Here is a 22,632-nt window from a genome sequence, read left to right as displayed (position 1 = left end):
TGATGAAATGATGGAATGAAAGTTGATAAGTGCGGATCGGGACGACCGTGCTATGTAAAAATGAAAGTAAAATTATTTGCGGATCGGGACGACCGCGCAGAATAAGTACGGCTCGGGACGACCGTATGGGCACAAAAGGAAATAAAAAAAAAAAAAATAAGATGCGGATCGGGACGACCGTATGGAAAAATGAAATGGTAAGAGCGCGGATCGGGACGACCGTGCTGTGTAAAAATGGAAGAAAAATTATTAGCGGATCGGGACGACCGCGCAGAATAAGTACGGCTCGGGACGACCGTGTGGGTACAAAAGAAAAAATAATCAAATGCGGATCGGGACGACCGTATTTATGGAAAAATGAAATGGTAAGAGTGCGGATCGGGACGACCGTGCTGTGTAAAAATGGAAATAAAACTATTTGCGGATCGGGACGACCGCGCAGAACAAATACGGCTCAGGACGACCGTATGGAGGGCAGAAAGATAATGGTGAGCACGTGGATCCAGATGACCACACAAAACAAAAAAGATGAATTAAAAATTATTTTAATGTAAGTGCGGATCGGGACAACCGTGCAATAAAAAAAATAAATAGGAAGAGCAAAAAGTTCAAGGCTCGAGAAAAACAAAAAATTATCGTATTACAAATTTATTTCATAAACTCAAAAAAATAAGCACATCTGCTAGCACTGGTTGAAATATCGTTGCTCCAGCTAAAGAATGGGAAGAAACGTACAGGAAACCCAAATGCGCCATTTTGATAGACATTTATGCGCAAATTCTCAGCGGAGTAAGTTTGAGATTTGGAAAAACTTGGTATTATTCAATTTTTCATAGTTTGCTTATAGTTTGTTTGTTCATTTAAACATCGAACAAGGTAAATTTCTATATTATCATTCCAAACGTTGGTGAATGTATGAATAATTTAAACATAAATATCATCAGAATACGCGTACGAGCGGAACAAAATGCATAGTCCGGGACGCTATGTTAGAGCTCCGGTTTTCAACGATGAATCGCACGGCAGGAGCGAGCTTGAAACCGGAGAGAAGACGGTTGTGGAGGATGCTTATCAAAAAGGAATGTCGGACGATGAGGAGCATGTTTGTGAAAATATTTATTCAGCTGATACGATCACACAATTATCTCCGAACAGCATGAGCGAAAATGAAGCTGGTTCTGCTTTTAATAAAAAACTGAAACAGTTTGGGCAAGATCTAGCTGAGGTAAGACAATATCTGAACCGTGCCCAACCTCAATACTCAGTGTCTTATGAACGAGATGACAATTGGCATAACGTGGCATCACGTCCACTAGAAAAAGTTGGAGCTACTCGTTTGGATAACATCGAGATGTTTCCGAGTGATATTCCCTCAAATAAAATGTGGGAAGAGTGGCGGCGATTCAAAGAGAAATTTGAGATCACAGCGTTACTTTCCAACGCAGTCGACCCAGTCCGAAGATCGTTGATGCTTTTTGTTGCACTTGGGAAGAAACTCGGTGGTATAGTTAAAGCGGCCAATTTAAGGCCGAGCCTAGATAACCCAGAATGTTACAAAATATTTGTAGACAACATTGAGAAATACCTACAATCAATGATTGATTCAACGGCCGAACACGAATCTTTCACAAATATGAAACAAGAACCAGGTGAACCAGTGGTGTCGTTTTTCGCTAGGTTGACCGAAAAAGTCGACTTGTGCGGCTATAGCGCTTCAGATACTAAACGCTTCGTACGTGCGCAATTGTTAAAAGGAATGAGAGACAAGGAACTTGTGAAGGCAGCAAGAACCTTTAATTATGACACCGACTACATAGTCTCATCAGGAACACGTAGCGAAGCATATGTAGCGGAAACAACACAAGTGGAGCATACAAACACATTGGCAATTAAACGAAACTATAATCAAAGACAACACTGGCGAATGCGAGGTAAACGAAGTTACACGCCGGAACGTAGCTATGTTCCGCCAGTGAAGAGAAGAAATGAAACTGATGAACAAGCTAGCAACCGGGGTCGGAGGTCACGGTGCTCAAAGTGCAACAAATTATTTCACAAATTTGGATCGTGTCCTGCAGCTAACAATAATTGTTATGCATGTGGTGAACGTGGACATTTCGCCTCCACCTGCAGGAAAAAGAGTACCCACGACATTGAAAAAAATAGCTATCCTGAAGCGCAGTTAGGCGTGAAACAGGTATGTGATAAATGAAGAAATTGTATTTATGAAAACAGAAATAAATGGATTATAAAATGCTTCAGCTAGTACAATCGGCATACCGTTTACTTTCTTTTCTCAATATTGTTCGAACAGGTTAATACGCTCACACTTAACGACGTCTTGATTAGCTGCAGACTAGGATTATCAAGCCCAATTATATTTCTAATCGACTCAGGATCAGACGTTAACATTATAGGGGGTGATGATTGGAAGATTTTGGAGAAGGAATACATTGCTGGCATCGCAAAGCTGCAAAAAGTTTGTTCTTCTAACGACGATGATATTCGTGCATACGCCTCGAATACTTCTTTGACTATTTCGGGTAGATTTACTGCAGAGATAGAAGTAAATGATTTTAAGAAGCCTGTAGTGCTAGCAAATTTTTATGTTGTTGACCAAGGTCGTCGATCACTTCTGGGAAGATCGACGGCGAGTGACCTCAAACTTCTCGAAGTAGGCTCGGCCGTTAACAATTGCGACAGGAGGAGTAATTTGGAAAAATTTCCAAAAATGCCTAATGTGCTAGTTAAATTTAGCATCGATAAAACCGTTCCACCCGTTAAAAATGCTTATTTCAACATACCATCTGCCTATCGTCAAAGCGCTAGAGATAGATTACAGGAAATGGAAGACCGAGGCATCATCGAAAAGGTTACGAACGCCCCCGATTGGATAAGTGGTATGTCCGCTGTACCTAAAGGTAAAGGTGATTACCGTCTAGTAGTAAATATGAGGGCTCCAAATCGAGCAATAAAGAGAGAGTACTTCCGGCTTCCTCTTATTGATGAAATGAGGGTTAAGCTCAGTGGATCAAAGTTTTTCACAAAACTAGACTTAACGAATGCGTACTATCATTTGGAACTCAGTAAAGAATCTAGAGATTTAACAACATTTCTGACCGAAAAAGGGATGTATAGATTCACACGACTTATGTTCGGTGTAAATTGGCGCCCCATAGATGACTCGGGAGGAATGATGAATCTTCGCGACGAAAGCGACACAAATCCCATTCCGAGGACACAGATTCCATTCCGAAATAACGTTTTCAAAGATCAAACGGATAAGCCCGAACGGCCAATGAGGAAGAAGAAAGTTCCAGGCTACCTCAATAGTTATGTGTGATTGGCCGAGGATAATTAAACACTTCACTCTTTTAGTCGATTACCTAAAATTAAAAAGATTTAAAATGTATTAAGCACAATATATCATCACATAATTGTTTTCCTTCTTCTCTTCAATGATTTCTCCGGAATAATAAATATTTTGAAACAAATACCGCCAATAGCAAAACAGAATTTGACACAATATTTTGTTAGTTAAACATCTCAGGTTAAACATTATCAATTAACTCATACATCCCAAAGGTGGATCAATTTTTTTTTTTTATACACTGAAACAAATCCACATTAATTTGTTCTTTCCATCTTTCTTTATTCAATTTTTTTTTTTTTTTCGGAGAAGAGAGAAGATGTGTGGCATGCCTAGTTCTGGCAACACGGGTATCGTCAGTTCAGTGATCAAATTGACCGGGCACACAGCCATTTTGCAGCAATCTCCTCAGCAGTCAGTCACCGCTCGGTTTCAGGCGGTCTCCGATTATCCCGCGGACGCTCATGGGCACACAGATGACGAAATATTATTCGACATCATCGTTCATTCCATGTCATATAACGAACAGTGATATAGTATTCACGGTTGTTCGATCTGAGACAACCGTCAAACAGAAGGATGGATTTTGTATTTACATATGGTTCCCGGAATAAATCGCCCCAGAGAACAACTGCAACAGAAACAATTGCTTGGAAAAAGTAGAAGGGTCTGAGCCTAGGGACACAGACGGAAGTTTGACGTAGGACTATGATTGTTCTGAACAGTTGTTTTTTCGAATGTAATTCTTTTCATTGTACATAAATCTGTTTGTTTATCTCTTTTGAAACTCCAAATGCAAAGGATGCAATAAGTATTTCTATGGTGGTTAGACACTCCTCCCGCTCTCTAAGGGTGGGCTGTCATATGTATGAAACACAAATTTCTGCATAACTCGAAATCTAATCAAGCACAATTTGGGATGTGAGGGTTTTTGAGTATGAAAAATGTTTCTATAATGGTATGAAATCCCTCCCTCCTCTGGAATAGAGAGGGGATCCCATAAAAATATTACAAATATTTCAACCAAAAATATTCCAGCCAAACATGACAATTGAAAAACTCTGAAGGAAAAAGGGAAAATTCGGAAAATTAAATTCCGTATGTTCTACAATTACATAGTGACAAGTGCTGTTAGTCCATTTGACGCACTCCTATATCTTCTTCTATTTATACAAAAAAAAAAGGATCGCCGGATGTGTTGATAAGAGCAGAACTCGAGGAAGGAATTGTCCGATTTAGGGCTGTTTTTATTCCATCATATTTTCTGTATAAAACATTTATTCCATGTAACGGAGAAACGTGTTATTTACAAGTGGTTGAAAAATCTTGAACGAGAATTGTGTCTGAAAATAATCTGATATTATAATGATGAGTTTTGTTAGAAATGCTGGGAATTTTATAGTAAAAAGTAAATCCAACGGAGACGAATAGAAGATCAACCAATGAACAGTTCTGCGATTGGACCCATGAACTTGCTCATAGTAAGAAAACGTGAATGTTTGAAGATATTGATAACAAAAAACAAATTTTGGGCGGGACGAAGTTTGCCGGGTCAGTTAGTATATTATATTTTCTTCTCATGAGTATATCATTAGTCTAAACTCACCGTAAGATGGTCGTTACCCGGAAATATACAGAAGTCATTCGCTAACTGGACTATCTACAACTGGACTTATCTATCACAGGAAGTATCAATAATAGATGTCATCTTCAATTTGAAGTATTGCTCTTGCTATTTTGCAGTCCAGTTAGCGAGTAAAATTCGATAATTGTATTGATTTTCCGGCCTAATTACCAAACGATCACTGTATGGGTGGCACTTTCCTCGTTGCTTTGATGAAAACTTGCATGATATTTGAGTGATGCATGAAATCTTGCATCTGATTACTTCAACATGTTACATGAATTATTGCACACATTTTTGTATGGGATTCATGGGAAAGAAATTGAAAGAATGAATGCATAATACATGATTTACCTTCGCATCCGCTCGCAAAACATACCTCTTTTATTTGTTAAATTGCTCACTTGTTTTATTATTTCCACTGTTGATGTCTCAGGCGTAAAAAATGCTGGATAAATTTGCCGTCTAGTGGTATATATTATAACATATATCGTAAGAACGATTCTGCGTAAAATGCATTTGAAAACTCTTAATAAACGTTACATTTTTCGTAGAGTGATCCCCCTATATAGAAATCTAAGACGTAGTCCTACGTCAAAAGTGTAGTAGACTAGAAATATTATGGCGCGGGATAAAACATCATCGGTATAAGACGGTCTGTGATACCGTGCGCGAGTATACGAGTTATGATTTTGCGCGCTAAATTTCCAAACCAAAATACTTATAAGTATGGAAATTTCTTCAAATCGTGATGCAATAGTTTTGAATTACAATGAATGATATATTTCAAAACAAAAAATAACCGGGTAAACGTAATGTACCAGACAAACGCATGCCGTCCGACGCTCGCTAGAGTTCGGTCGGACCTTGCTGAAGAAGCGTATTCTATGTTTCAAACTAACCGGGCAATTAGTGGAACACAGGTTTGTGTGCGAGAGACCGCTGTTTCCGACGGCGGGTCGACAATCGAGTTGGATCGCGTCATCTTGGCGGCTTGGGCTGCGTTTATTTTTTTATCCTCGTTAAATGGGTACTTTGATCTCATAATACGTTTCGAAAAACGAAAACGAAAAAATAATTTATAATAGAAATTACGCTTTTCTTCTGTGAGGCATTTATATCCATGATGTTTTTCCCACGTCACAATATTCATAGCCTACTACTCTTTTTTCTAAGCGGTTGTTCCTGTTGCAGTTGTTTTCTGGGGTAATTTATTCCGGTCACGCTTATATATAACCTGAAAAAGTTGTCTTTTTTTTCTCATTTTCATAACATAGAAATTTTTTACTGCTGAATTTACAAGAAAATATCATGCAAGGAATTCTCTGCTTAATGCACATTAATTGTCAATCAAGATGAATACTAATGAAACAAGTACTAATAAAAAAAATCCTATGAAAATTCCTAATGTTATGGAAAATTTTCGAAAGCAGCAATATGCAATTTCGTCATTCCTTATATTCTGGTGCGGGAGTGATTAGGCACCTAATAATTGCCCATAAAAATGATTTCTTCGTGGGTCGGAATTTTAATTTGTCCTTATGGAATTCACGACCACGGATAATCGGGTTCAATTGAATCAAAACTTACCTCGAACAGTGAAAAATCCACCGGTATCAGTCTTAGGGTGTTTCTGGGTGAGTTGGCGTACATCGATGCCGATAGAGATGACTTCGTCGCCGACGGTGTGGCACCGCTTCCGCCAGGGGGTTGCGCTGTCGCGGCCAGATTCGCCGCCGCCGCCGATGCGTTGGTTGTGCTATGACTATTGATATAACTGCTACTACTGCTACCACTATTTACTATTTCATCACATGATTTCTTTACACTATCTACTTGTGTGGTTGGTAAAACTGCAAGCAAAAGAAGAATGGTAAAAACGGTCGTTAATTAATTAGATACAGATTTAAACGGGAGGCGAGAATTTCTCGCTTACGGTTATGATAACCATTTGATTACCAGCTGGCGTTCGAAACACTTGAAGCGGAGCAAAATACGATAATTGCTAGGCACAGAAAACAACAGATATGCGGGCATGCGCTCCAACTGATGGCTTCTCGTGTGAAGAGCATACCTGGCCTCGTACGTGTTTGAATCTGCTTTTGAAACAGATGGCAGAGCGCCACACTGCACTTGTACCATTTTTTCTCGATGCGATGATATTCTACAACTTCAGTGCAATCGGGGAGATATGTGGAGCGACGTTTCTCGTATTATTCCGGTCACATCCGTCTGATTGATTACCGACAGAATGAAAAGAACTTGTGTGGTTTTATGTGAGACCTTGTCTGTAGACAACAGCATTTTACAGTGTCGAGCATTGATAAGAAATCGCGGGTGTGGTAAATTGGAAACCTATTTCCGAAAACATTTAACGCAAACTAAACAGTCGTCTTGTGCTCAATATGAGTCATTCGGCTTTCTGGTAAAAAGGCTAACTGGAACTTTGGGTGTCGTTTTTCCTTCCTCTCTTTGACCAAATCCCTAGTCCCAGTTACAAATAGACAGTTACCATCGGAACGGTCTGTTTGAGTGCGGAAAGAATAAATAACGGTCCATTGTTTAGCGCCGGCTGTGAATGGCTGGTGTAATGTGATGACCTTGGTGGCACCCAGATTTATCGCGAACGTGCATTACCAGTTCGCGATGCCAACGATGGTGGTAATTAACGAATGGAACCCGTTCGAAACTAGATTGAGTCAGTAAGTGAGTTGCTGGTCGGCGCGTTAGGTCGAGGTTCATGACTTTGTTCTTATTTTTCCCATGCCTCTCGAGCGATCCGTGGCAAGCGAATTGAGCAATTAATATCATTCACAGATTTGCAGCCGTTGAAATGTGAACCAACTGTAGAGAATGTAGTTGAGGTGTAGTGAAAATTACATTTTTGCTTGTAAGAACATGCGAAACATTGATTAACCGAAAGGATATGATATGATTTACAAAATCCAGCTATACATTTGTTTATCCAGTTGCATCTTTCACGAGATGTTACATCCGTCCTCATTCAGAGTTTTCGTTTATCAGGTTATATTTGTATTTTGTCTTGATGTTCCAAGTTGATTTTATAATAATTATTATGATTGTGTCACCTTTACCCGAAAGACAGTTACCCGTACGACAGTTACTAGAAAGACATTCACCCGAATTCCAATCACCCGAACGAACATTTACCCGAATGCAATATTCACTCGAATGTAACATTAACCAGAATACAACATTTACCCGAATGTACTATTAAAATAGGGGAAATGAGGTTAAAATTAACAGGGTTGGTAAATTGAACCAGTGCTCAAACTTTGATAATTAAGCTACACATAAATTGATACTTCTTCATTATCCTATTCTGAGAACATTTGAAGTTGTTTAAGACACCCTGTTATGCATGAAACTGTGAAATGTAAAAAATAATGAATAAAACATAAATTTCTCTCACGGAAGCCATTTTGATGTAATTTTGTGCGCATCGTATTTAATGAATTTCCCGTGAAATTTAAATTATTCGTCCTGATATCTTCGACAAATCATCAGTTTGGACAACTCTTCACATATCCAATGAGAGGTGAACAGATATTTTTTTTGGTTCCAGTGATTAATTCGCATTCGGAATCACTTTGTTGTTTGGGGCAAAATGAGCCACCACTGGATAACGACTAAAAATGTCATGTTTTCCAAAGCTGAACTACCTCATCAAATGTTGCTTTTCAGGGGGTTTATTTTGTGGCTCTGACCCTGAAAAAATATGCCACCTCGATCAAAACCAAATCTCAATATGTGAAGCGTTATGTGTTTCTTACTACTTTTTCGCACGTATGAGTAAATTCTAATTACTACTCTAGGTGAATATGTTCGGCTTGATTCATAGATGTACCTACTATTTCATTAATTATTTAAACAAATTTGGATAAGGAACAAGGCATAAATCTATCCCATTTAGCATGATATGTGTAATTGTTCATTTTACCACCACCATGTGATCATTTTAACCGCACGATAGAAAAATGCTCGATTTTACATCTTATTTTCTTTTAATGAAAGATGCACTATTTTTGTTTTTTATAATAGTGGAGGCGATCTGGCGTAGTGGTAACATCCATATTTCTCACGCTAGAGGTCACGAGTTCAATTCTCACTCCCGACATTCTTCCAAAAATGGAAGTTAAGTGACGAACCAAACAAATGTGTTGAAAGTCACTGTAATACAGATAATTTTTTTTTATAGTAAAAACCGTTTGATATCTTGAACAACAGTTAGTTAAGCTATAATATTCTTTGAAGAACGGAAATTGTAGCAGTATGTGGACGCAGTAAATGGGCATATTCCTTAGTGTGATCATTTTAACCGCTTTTCCCCTAGTTGTTTTTAATAGTTGTATTTAATTAGAAGTTATTTTAATGCTTGATTCTGATAAGCGTTTTTAAAATAGTTACGGACCAAACAAAACGATCGTCTTCTATGTTTGAAACTATCCGGGCAATCAGTGGAATACAGGTTTGCTTGCGAGAGGTCGCCGCTTCCGACGACGGGTCGACGGCCGACTCGGTTCCTTATCCTCATTAGATGGGAACTTCGCCCCCAATATATTGACCTCTTAATAAATTTCACTACAAAAAAAATTCACAACAAAAATTTGCGTTGCAGTATTAAAACGTAAGAACCATTTATTTATTTACCAATTATTTTCACATTTTTAGGACATGCTTTATATTTTGACGTAGAACTACGTCTTTAATTAAGTGTGCCAAATCAGAAAACAGGTCACGTTTTTATGAAACTATGTTAACGTTAATAACTATTTTTGTCGAGAATTTACATACTAAACGAATCGGAAATTCCCTATGATTTGTTCAATATGCTATACGTTAGAATCCCCTAGTTTGTAAATGGTTAAAATTCATGAAAGCGTTAAGCGTTTCCATTATCCCATACATTTGTGTGCTTTCCCGAACAGAGCTGTCAATAACGAGCAACTTATCGACGAGCAACGAAGGTGAAATCGTAGGATTTAAAGTCATCGTGAACAAAGGTAGAGATGAAGAATGAAGGGGAACACTTGCCTAGAGTATAAACAGTGGTTCTCGCTGAGGCAAACCTTCATTCTTTGTGTGACCACCGACTGAACAACATCGTTGCTGGACGAGCTGGACGACGAGTGATCGAGTACTTTTCTCAAGGCAATGAGGGTGGAGGTGTAGTGCAGAAGTAGAGTAAAGTTTTCCCAAGGGCTTTTTGAAAGCTTGTTCTTCTTTGTTTTGCGTCATCACATGTCTTCGTCCCGGATTGAGCTGTGGACGCCACCAAATTATTCACTCGCTGATGTCTCTGGCATTGCAATCATTGCATAAAACTGACGCCATTGCATTAAGGTTCTGAGCTACACAATTGTGTGGGGAATCATTAAGCTAGGCTATCGTCGGCTCACCAAGAAAATCAATGTTCTGGAATTTTGTCTGTGATTTGGTTTCGCATGACGGGAGCAAAAATCTCTCCACCAATGATGACAGCTACGCTAATCGAAACTGGCAATATTGACAGAAAGGGCTTCTGTTGAGAAGAGCGCAAAACGGAGATAAGTGTATATTTAGTTGCTTCAAGCCATCGATATATGAATATTTGCTTGCGTACGTGCGTGCTGTATAACCCGTATAACCCGTATAATAAAAATAGTGCATCTTCTCTACGCTGAAATCCCATTCGTCACCCCTATTCTGTATTTCGATCAATTCGAAATATTTCGAACGACTTGATAGAATTCCATTCTGTATTCCGTTCGAGTTGTTTTTGCATTTCGTTCGATATGTTTCTCTTCGAACACAAAATGGGCAAAACGTTCGAAACAGGGGATGCGAAATTATAACTCGAACGAAATAATAATTTCGAACGAAATGGAAATCCGTCGGAATACAGAATAGGTCTGTGTATCTGCTCCCGTGTGCATTTGTCCTGTCACGATGCAACAATCGCGTAATTTTTGATGTTGTGATTTTTGGTGGTGCAAATTATGCCGCCGTAATGATAAATATGAACAAGGAGGGGAGATGGCGGGAATGAAATATTCGCGCTAGGGTATTAGTAATAAATCCCTGCTGAGGCAAGTAGGGGAACCGCGGGTAATACGGGCAGTGGGGGTAATATGAACAAGTGGTTGATTTGTATAGTTAAATTTTGAATTTCAGATTTCTGTAAATGAAAACACCTTCTACATGTTATTCTATAATATTTAAGCCACCCTGTGGTAATGAATACTGATAGAAAGTGGAAAAGGGAAACAAAAACCGAAAATCATACATGATTCCGCGTGTGGATGTAATTTTAGTTGCTTCGATATTAGGCATTTTGAGTGGTTTAGTATCAAAATTCGATTCGCTGATGGTTATATTTCGTTTTGTGAGTTTTTCCACTCAAAAATTTCATTTTTGAGTGGAAAAATTTAAATTATTGAAATAATTGTACTGGGGTACAACGGACAGTTGACAGTGGGAGTGAGATGGACTGCGAAATGTCTGTTTGATCTATTCCTAAGGACGTCTATAAATGGAAATTAAATCACCAAATGTGGACTGTTTAAAAGCTGACTGGGACCAAAAGCAAAATAGTTGGGCAGATAGTTGGGTCTGTATGTTTATACTGCTGAAAAGCACGATATTACTTCTAGGTGAATTAATTCGATTTTTTCATCATTAAACGGACATTCGTGATGAGTTCAGACCTTAGTTGAATAAAATTATTCCTCTCGTGATCGATAAACCTCTACGCTTCATATATTACAAACCTGTCCGTATTACCCCCACTACATGTCCATATTACCGGCTTCGAAAAAAATGTTGTACTTTTCGGTCTGTTTTAATTTAAAAAAAAACAATGAAAAACACTTTGTTGTAAAATATGTGGCCAAATAGGTAGAAAAACAGTATATTGAATTGCAAGAAACTGCATCAAAGTTTTTGGGAACATGAGTTTCTAAAAATATAATTGAAGTTCTTCTTAACATGTCCGTTTTACCCCCACCTCCACTATTCAGTTTTTTTTTCCAAGCAGTTAACATTGTTTGTTTTCCGTCATCATAAGGGCTGTGTTAAACGAATTAAACTGACGTTATGGCGAAGCAGGCGTTAAGGTTGTGCGTCAAAAAATTATTTGGGGAATACCAATCATCTTGAATGTCGTACTGGAATGTAATTAGTTATTTGGGTTCGCGTGCCAGTTGCAAAACTGCCTTCAATTAGGATTGCATTTGCGCTAATCTTGATCATAATGAAGCAATGCTACTGTTTTCGATGTTGTTGATATTAACAAAAAGAGTTTATTTCGCTTGTTTAGTCAACATGAAAGTAAACATCGTTCTAGAATTTTGTATGTGATTAGGTTTCGCTTGCCAGTAGCAAAACTTCCTCTACTAAGGGTGACAGCTGCGCTTATCTCGAGCATGAGAAAGTAATGCAACTTTATCCGAGGCCAGTAATATTAACAGGAGCGTTTCTTTTGAGAATAACGTAAAATGATGAGAGGTGTTTATATTCCTAGTAGTTCCAAGCCACCTGTATGCATGCTAAGGCGAGCGATTGTTTGGTGCTTGGTTTACGTTGTACGATGCCTAAAGGTGCGAATCCACTGAGGCAATACTAAATAACATGTAGCACGATATTTGATACTTGCAAGTGTTGTCATTGCTGTTGTTTTCATGCGGTACCAAAGTTATATCGTTGTAGTTATGAGATGTCGAACAATGTAGTGGTGCAGCATGTATATAATTGACTGTAGCCGAGTCTATGTCAATTGCGAAAACGCCACCGAAATAGCGCTCGAGGTAAATTCTCAATGCATTGACATGAAATAGTGTGTTGTTCTGCGAGGGCAAGAATGAATCATTAATCACTTATCGTCAACTGATTCTATAATGAAAAAAAACCATTTCAAAGATTATTCTACTAAGCACTTGTTTCTAAAATTTCACAGCATTATAGAATAATATCCGAAGTTATAAACATGCGACTTATATAAAATAACAGCATAGTTCTACGTCAACTATGCGGTCGTATCTTGGACACAACCTCCTATATTTTTTATGTTCAAACTACCTGCATCATTTTCGATAAACAAATTCCAAAGCCCGTATTAAGTTCTAAATATTCTCTGAGCCTCATTGAGCAATACGGAAAGTAAAGAAGACGGCATGATGATTGAGTCTACGCCAATTGCTAAAAATGAATCAGCGAAGTCTAACGCATTATTTTCAAATTTCCTCTTTCAATTTTTTTCTGCGTATTTTTGTTGCTCTCCAATTTTGCATTGATTAAATCTGATTTAAAACTCATAACCTGATTTTTCGGAAGTTACTCCTTCTTCATTCGAGTAAGCATTACATTGCGGATAGTTATTGCATAAATGTTACACAACCAAGAATATCCAATCCACTTCCAAATCCATGGTAAATTATGTGTGGTAAAATCAAATCGCTCGGAAGTTTAGGGCTTCAGAAGGTTCTCTTGCGTTTCTTACATCATAAAAGTTTCAAATCCATGAAGCGTATCCGGCAAACTTTTGCGCATGATGTTTGATGACTCGGTAACCACCCAAAAAACTTTTGTACTCGTTCAGAACAGAAGCCATCATCTCTGGAGTATTTTTTTACCGCATGCATCGTCCGAGAGATATGTTAAATAAAAAAAAAATTGAGTATTTTGGCCTCTTGAAGTGCAAATCACATGCAATGTTTTTTTTATTTATTTTTTTATTTATATCTCAAAAGAATAGTAATGATTTGGTCATAATCGTAGCTGTGACAGGTGTACTGATTTTTAACTTCGATCAGATGGTATCATTATACATACGTCAGATCAATTCTCGAGTATTGTAGTATTGTATGGTCCCCCTACATAAGTTCACACGAAAACAAAATTGAATCTGTACAAAAACATGCACGCCTCCATAAGAAGCACGCTGTATGTTAATAAATATGAAAAGCTTAAAAGACCGTTGGTACTCTGCCATTTTTTTTTTCCTGTTGGGTACATTTTCCACTACGACCAGTTATTTCATCTATTGTGGCGGGCCCCTATTTGTTGTAAGCCTTATCAGGGTGTCGTATCGCTATTAGTTGGAGTGATTTCCACTTGCTGACTGTAGGCATGATCCCAATAAGGTATTATAGCACGAATGAACTTTATTGCCTTATTGGGGGAAGCTATCCAAACATCTGCAGGTTGCATTAAACCTTTATCAAAGAAATTGCGCCTTCTATGAAAAAGTGCTTCGCAATTGCATAATAAATGTTCCGAGCTTTCACTTTCTAGGTTACAGAAACGACAGGTATCATCTTCTAATTTACCTAGTTTCTTTAGGTGGTATTTGCTTGGACAATGTCCTGTCACTAGGCCACTGAAAGTGCATAGGTCTTTTTTTGTTAGGCTGAGAAGTCTTTCAGTTACTTTTTTACTTGGTGATATAAATGATTTAGCCTGTCGAGCTACTGTACTATGTGCCCAGATGCCATCAATCTTTGATTTTTCCCAGTTCTTTAATTCCATTTTGAGGGTACATTCAGGGGCCCCACAAAATGGTTCTGGTTCTAGGAATGGTTTCGATGATCCACATCTAGCTAACAAATCTGCTTTTTCGTTACCTTCAACTCCACAGTGCCCTGGAACACAGAATAGGTTCACTGCACTTTTTTTAGCTACCTCTTGAAGAAGTTGAATACACTCCCAAACTAATTTAGAAGTACAGGTAACTGACTTCAATGCTTTCAATGCAGCTTGACTGTCAGAAAAAAAAATGCATATGTTTGCATTTTGGTACTCTGCCATGGTTCTATTTATTATGGACATCACATCACAACGAGTTGACTCAGAAGAAATATTAGGAAATCTAAATTTTTACGCACCCATTAGGCATCAGAGAAACTCTTACATTTTCTACATAGATCATTGAAGAACAAATTATGCTAAACATAGTCCTTTTAATCGTATGAAGAGACTCTGTAACACAGTGAAATAATTGATGTGACCATGTAAAGATCAATGCTTAAAGACTATCTCATTAGAATGGGATACAGTTAAGTTTACCATCATTCTTATATTTAATCAACTTATGTAGTCTACGCTGGTTTGACGAAATAAATAAATAAATATTTTTTTTCATTATGTAACTTGTTAAATTCCTCCTTTAGATTAAACAAATTGATTATCCAGTCATCTTTCTTTGGTTTTAAGTAAGTAGTGTGGGAGCCGATCTGGCGTAGTGGTAACATCCATGCCTCTCACGCTAAAGGTCACGAGTTTAATTCTCACTCCCGACATTCTTCCAAAAATGGAAGTAAAAGTGACGAACCAGCCAAATGAGTTGAAAGTCACTATAATACAGATAAAAAAAAAAGTAAGTAGTGTTAAGTAGCATTAAGAATGTATTGGTCTACAATAGATTGACGACAATAAATAAATAAATAAATAATTAGATCAAAATATTTGCAAGCTTTATTTTGTTTATACCAAACTAGCTGACCAGGTATGAGTATGTACCGTGAGATAATGTAGAAGCAGAGATCGAAATTCTCGCTCGGCTGCGCGATAAATATTCATTCAATCAATCTAGTTTTCGATGAACTGTGTATTGTTGATATTTTCGTCTCTTCCTTTTCACCGAAAATTCTTTTTCAGAGAGAAAGAGATGTCGAAAATCTCTATCTCGGAAGTTCAACGAGAATGCTTTTTCGTCTCTCATTTGGTACTGAAAATATGGAGCGAAAAATCAAAGCTAACTTTACCAACATTAGTCTGTTAGAGCAGCGTCCTAACGAACTGCATTTGGACTGCATGTGAATTGAGCTTGAGCTTGGGTAGACTGTACACTTCGTAGTTGCTCTCCGTGATTGTCCAGAACCAACCAAATTGCACAAAGAATACACAGAATGACGCTTGGGACTAGCAAATCAATCTCGTTGTGCAATTTTCGGTGATTCGAGCTTTAAATGGTCAATAACGACGCCGGCCACGTCCTTACAGTCACCGGGGGAAGGGAAGGAATGTTAGTATGATATTCGCCTCCCGAAGGCCAGAAGGGTCGCCTCTATAGCGTGGTTCCCTAGCGTTTATCATGGGAGGGATAGTTGTTAGTGGGAGAGGTAAAAATCAGGATTCACTGAGGTAAGTGATGTGATTATGTAAACGCGAACTATCGACCACTCGACGAAACAAAAATCCGAAAACAGCATGTTTCACAATACGCATCAAAGATTATGGTATCCTGAGAAGGAAAACCTGTCAGATAGATTGGTCCGGCTTCTATTCTAGTATTCATCGCACTTACTTTTTTTTCGAAATTCAATCACTCCGGCGGAGATTTAACTGTGGGGAACCTAAGAAGGTAGGTAACCGAGAGAATTCCTGTAAAGCCAATCGAGTCGGCAATATGTTCCATTAATAGTTACGCCTGTTCTGTATCGAACTTCAATCGCGACGACGGAGTGTTATTTTTGGGAAACCTGACAAGATCACCGAGAAAATACCTTCCGTTAAATTGAACCATATTGTGGGAGAGAGCATTAATCGTATATTTTTGGAAGAATATAAACGAAATTGGGAATTCTAGTGTTTCGAATTAATTGCAGCTTCGTTGAATCGGATTATCTGTTACATAGCTTTGACTCAACTGCTGAAAATCTTTGTATTCTCTTTTCACGATAAAAAGGAAAACCGGGGGAGACTGACGGAGAGAAATGTAAAATGTAATTGGAGGTTGTGGTAAAATGAAAGTCATGAACGAGAGCATATTTTTCATGTTTAATACGTGAGCCACAAACTCAATTCATTCTCTGGATTATTGTTGGTTCGAGTGGTCGATTTTCTAAAGGAAAAAAACAACATGATTACTACACATATGATTTATGATTTTAAATAGTAATTTCGAATTTTATCATAAGTACTTATATTGCTATGTATGACACACACTGTTAGGCCAGCGATGTATTTAATTACTCATCGCGAATAACAAATGAATAAAAAATCACGGATAACAAACGAAATAAAAAAAAAAGTGCACAAAAACACCAAATATAATCACAGACAAATCTGCCCCTGCGCGACTCTTCCCTGCCTGTAAAGAAGTCCCGTTAGTAACAGTGCATCCACGCCAAAGGAACGAGCAAACAAACACTTGCGTAAACACGCCAGAATGACAAATCACTGCTTTTAATAGTATGTAACTTGCGAAGACTTCCACTCGTCTCCGATGCGGAAGTCTTCTTAAGCCAGCCAAGCTAAATCTCACTCAATTATTCTCAGGGTCGACTAAAACGCGCTAGTGGAAACTCATCTGTCCCTTCTCTATGCTGGAGCTAATCAAGCTGAAATCAATTTCTCTGGTGCACACAAGAAAATATCGCAAGCAAAATGTATAGAAACGAATCAAATAACACTTTATTCCAGAATCCAATGACAATTTATTTATTGAAAAGATCTAAACGGACTCACTCGCTCTGCTCATATCTGCTTCCGTCGTTGTTGTGATACCGTCACCACGTAGTTATTACCGGCGGCTGTGCCGGCTTTCAGAGATCTTCTGCGCTGCGTTTTCCGGTTCCCAACCGGCTAGATGGACGTCTTCGGCTGCTAAGTCTTATAATTCCGACTCTGGTCGGAAGATTAGATGATGGTGGTTGGTCGTATGTTGGTGGACGACCTTCGGCGACCTGGATAGCGGTATGTGCACTCCGAGAGGAATTATCTCGGCTTTGTTCACTCGCGACACCTTGCATTCACGGTCTTAATGTGTCGACTAACTCTTCGACCGGATGCGACCTCTTCACCTATTAGCTGGCCTCGACGTTAGCTATGAGGAGGACCAGGGCTATATGAAAATAGCCTTACTAGCAAGGCTCACTATCTTCGCGCACTGTTAATGTTTTATTGAACAAAACCACTGTTTGCTAAAGCAATTAAATTGCTGTTAATACTAGATTCACTAGGAAATTGGACTTGCCGAAATTAACACCACTTTTTACTTCGCTAATCCAGGAATAAGAGACCGTCGAGTGGGCTAGAGGGCCTTATATAGCATTCCGGATCCCGTCCTTACAAAGGATCGTACGATGCGTGGCGTCATCACGCATCAATTGTGGATTGCGCGCTTTGTGCTCAGTTGGATGCTGTGCTGGTATTGGTATCGGCTCCACTGATGAGTTTAGCAGAGATGTGAGCAGTGAAATCCGCCTGTTATCCCTGCGCTAACTAGGTTCGAATTTTCAAATAACTCTACACTGTGCTACCTCCTGATTGGCTAACCGAAATGAGTTCCGTCTCACTTAACGACACATCATTCTTTTTGCCGTGCTGCATGTTCCCCGGTTTTTTGGAATACGTTGCGTGACGACGAAACTCATAGTAGGTTGCCAGAAATTTGAATTCAATTTTAATTTGATTTGCGAAATTCGTTTCTGTTTCTTTTTTATTTAATTTGTTTTATATAATTCAATTACTTCTTGTGCGGTTATTTATATTTACAAACAATATTTTGTTTTTCATGGATGTCAAAACTATCACCAAGCGAGTGATCTCAGCTTGTAAGCTTTGAAAAAGGTTACAAGTATTAATGATGATTCACTCGCGCATACGATGAATATTAGCCTTCTGTTATTTACGAATTTACAACAAACTCGCAGTATAAACTGAAATTAGAAATAGTCCGATCGGGTATTTGATTTCCGCAAATTCGGCTGCACCAATGCAGAGTTCTCTGAATATCAAACCACTATTTCCAACGACCAACACATACACGCCGAGATTGTATATAGATTGCACACTCATTCGCGAGATACTCAGCCCTATTCTGTATTCCGACGGATTTCCATTTCGATCGAAACCGTTATTTCGTTCGAGTTATAATTTCACTTTTCCTATTTCGAACGTTTTGTCCATTTAATGTTCGAAGAGAAACAGATCGAACGAAATGCAAAAACAACTCGAATGGAATACAGAATGAAATTTTATCAAGTCGTTCGAAATATTTCGAATCGGTCGAAATACAGAATAGGGGTGACTGTAGACATTATGGTCGTAGACAACGTAACGCAAACGCACACACACCAGCATGCTCTACCCCATACAGAGCCACTCAGATTTGGCACACTGAGCCAAACACTGGTGTCGCTTGAAGCGTGAAAAAAAGAGGTTTAAACCTCCTCGACACCTGACTTTGCAATGATTTTCACTGAAATTTTCTCCCGTGAAATTCAACTTTCATTGCACTTCAACGCGCATCGATCACCAATCACTTTGGAAAACCCACCCGATTTTGAAAAAAAAAAAAAAATGAGTGGGTTATATCTATGATATAACCGCAAGGTTCACGTGGAACTACCTTAGCTTAGCAATCATTCGTTTGTATTGATTAAATTCTTGATTGAATGAAACAGTTTCCAAATTCAATTGAGTTCAATATATTTGCTCTGTGAGTGAAAAAAATGAACAAATGCCGTGTAAAGTCAATTCATTTATTGTGATTGATTGTTCTTCGTTACAAGTAAATTTAATGACGGACCTTTTACGTTTGGTATGATGACTAGAACAAAATATATGTACGGAAGAATTATCAAACGTTTGATGAACCATCCTAAGGCTGAAAATCTTTCCAATAAAGACAAAAAAATTTATTAAACGATTATTTTATTTTACATTTCCCTCTGAAGTTTACATCTCAAAAGTGTACATACTTCTCGAATCTCGAATTTGCTTGAAACTGGGAAGTTCATTCGCTTCTAGTGGCTGCACGATTTTCCCAGGTTCCTAAGTTTAGAAGATCATGTTAGGACAGACATATTCCACTCTGCACAAAGGCAAGCGAGGACAAAAGTACTCGCAGTTTGCATTTATTTGCAGAGCCGATTTCCCCAGAAACCTCGGTTTTGAAGTCTGTGTTAGGGAAACACATTTCAATCGGAACAAAAATACCCCCGATTTGTATGAATTCGCAATGCCGATTTTCCCACGCTTCATGGATTTGAAGTCTGTGTTAGGTAAACACATTCCAGTCGGAACAAAAATACCCCCGACTTGCATGAATTTGAAATACCGATTTCTCCAGGCACCTTGGTTTAGAAATCTCTATTAGGGAACACATTTCGGTGGGAACAAAAGCTCCCCCTACTTTCGTGTGTGCTTTTTCTTCTTTTTGGCTTTAAGAGGGTTTAAACTTTTCAGTTCACTCGCCTCTAGGCTCTTTCGTGTGTTTGCAATGCCGATTTCGCTGCTTGGTTTTAAAGTCTGTGTTAGGGAACATTTTTCGATGAGAACAAAAGTCCCCCTACTTTCATGTATTTGCAATGCCGATTTCCCCAAGGCTGCTTGGTTTTGATGGCTGTGTTAGGGAAACCGTAAATCGGGCCAATCAAAACGATGCAGTTAGGGCGTTTAGATAACGCCTAATATTTTACAGTTATTCAATTGTTTATCTAATGAAAAACAACATTTTGTTAGTTGTGATAGATGCGTAGAAATATTCCCTATCAAGTGATGCAAACATCTCTCCTATCCAGTACGAAATGTTCGAGCTATAAGCATTCGAAATCTTTCATTTTTTCCTGCATGTTCTGTGTTTAGGTTTTCATTTTACCCTCCATATATTCCGGTTAGACGTAGTCCCACGTCAAAAGAAGAACATTAACGTGAATATATGGGGGTCTTCGTAGCCACATTAGTTGCGCGTTCGCTTAGTAAGCGATCGATCGTGAGTTCAAAACTCAGGGCTCTCAATTGACCATATTTGTGTTGTTATAGAATAACTACGTCCACGCAACAATCCTCAGCGATGGAGATCGATCCACGGTCGAATGGAGATCGATTCATCCATACAACTGCTCTGCTCTGCAAGAAACTGTTGTCCTATTAATAACACAACAATGGTCATATCAACTGTCTCCGCTGTGAACAAGTGAACAATGGAGGAACAGAAGGAATACTCTGCCGCTTCAAAATGGCAACTGTGTATTTATTTGCTTATTTATTTACTTGTCTTCGAAATTAGTCGCACAGACAGATTAACTAATCCTATTTTTAAAAATGTTCTTGGATATGTTGAAGCAAAAATTTACAAATACTTCGTAAAAAGACGACAGCAAACATTAACAGGTTATTTTGTCCGTAAGTAATACGATGAACTGATAGACGAACGAAAACTGCAGGCCGCGTTGTTCTGGTCGGAACGTTGAAGTTTATGTTTTCCAGTCCTGCTAACGGGTGTTAAATAAAAAATGAGAATTTTTTCAATACCTTTCAGTAACTCAAATAAAGAGCGTAAAATTTTCTTTCTCCAAGAAAAAAAGATACCGTTCGTGTCGAAAGATCGTAACCCATCAAACTTGCCCCGGTGACGCCCACTAGAGGATTTCTTTGGCTCACTCAGTGCCCTAGTGTATAAAAACAATTGGAGGGCCAAGGACACGAAGCAACTCACTACAAGAATCCGGAATTGTATCCGGAAAATGGACGTAAGTGCCGTACAACGTTCTTGTGAGAGCATCGCGACAAAGTTGCGTCAAATAGCAGACCACGGCCCTTACTCAAGCATTCACTGAAATTTTTTTGAAGAAAATACATAATGTTATTAATAAAAAATACTGAAATCGATGAAAAAATATATTTTTTTTTATATGTGATTGAAAAAATTCTCATTTTTTATTTAACACCCGTTATGTGCTGAGTAAAAGTCACCTTACTACTCCAGGGCGGCGATCAATGAAGAGATATAAACCATCAAGTTTGTTGTAGACGAGCGTGATAGCAGCAGTTTTTCCCAAACTTGGGAAAATTCACTCTCTCATGGAGCGATTGAAGAGGATGGTCGTCGGGACGGCAAGCGAGTCGGCACATTTCTTGATGAATAGCAGAGATAGACGACCTGGTCCCGCGTCTTTGGTAACATCTAATCGTTGTAGTTTGATCAGCATATCACCAGAAGAAAACATGAATGGCGCCACTTTTAAATTATATCGAGGCAAACTTAAATTATATCGAGGCAAACTGTCCAGTACCCTTCAGTCGAAGGGGATCGGTTATTACTTAGCACACTACGAAAGAAAGACGAGAACAGGTTAGCCGTCTCCAGTGGGGTTTCGGCTGCAATTCCGTTGAAAACTACATGCTGGGGAACTCTATCTGTCTGTTTACGAATCCTCACGTATGTCCAAAACGATTTAGGATCCTGTTTTATATTTTTTCTGTGCGATGAATGTAGCTTCTAAAGCATCACAAAAATACGGCTCTACGGCTCATATTGATCTAATATTGCTATACCATATATTTATACAAATGTTATGCCAGTATTTGAGAGTCATGACATTTTCTGTTATTTTTAGGCTCATTGAATGTAATAAATTGGGATGACAAAACATGTGTTAACAATTAATTTTGGGTGTACGGATCACTCGACTGTCAAATTTGGACCAACTGCTGATTGGTCGATTCCAAAAGGTTGTCAATCATATTTGAAAATACACTTCGACATAACGTACTCACGGTACATATTCTCGAACTAGTTTTCATAACAAAGAATAAAAGAAAAATCTGTCATGACATTATGATGCGACTGTAAACGCTTGAGAATGTAAATTAATCAACAGAGCGGTGCAGAGATGCCGAAAGGAATGTTTTT

At 38.5% G+C, this 22,632-nt stretch overlaps 1 protein-coding gene across 2 annotated transcripts in view; it reads right to left on the bottom strand.

The window, feature by feature from the left end:
- The window catches only part of LOC129779968 (protein spire), a 434,695-nt gene that overhangs the window by 62,129 nt on the left and 349,934 nt on the right, over positions 1–22,632 (bottom strand). For both annotated transcript variants that reach the window (XM_055787780.1, XM_055787781.1), the window contains one exon: positions 6,585–6,847. In XM_055787780.1, coding sequence (XP_055643755.1) covers positions 6,585–6,847 — 263 coding nt within the window. The remainder of the gene's footprint in view (positions 1–6,584; positions 6,848–22,632) is intronic.

The sequence above is a fragment of the Toxorhynchites rutilus genome, chromosome 3 (genome assembly GCF_029784135.1).
Source record: "Toxorhynchites rutilus septentrionalis strain SRP chromosome 3, ASM2978413v1, whole genome shotgun sequence".
NCBI lineage: Eukaryota > Metazoa > Arthropoda > Insecta > Diptera > Culicidae > Toxorhynchites > Toxorhynchites rutilus.
Note: the sequence above shows the minus strand (reverse complement) of the source record. Positions and strands in the feature narration are given on the sequence as shown.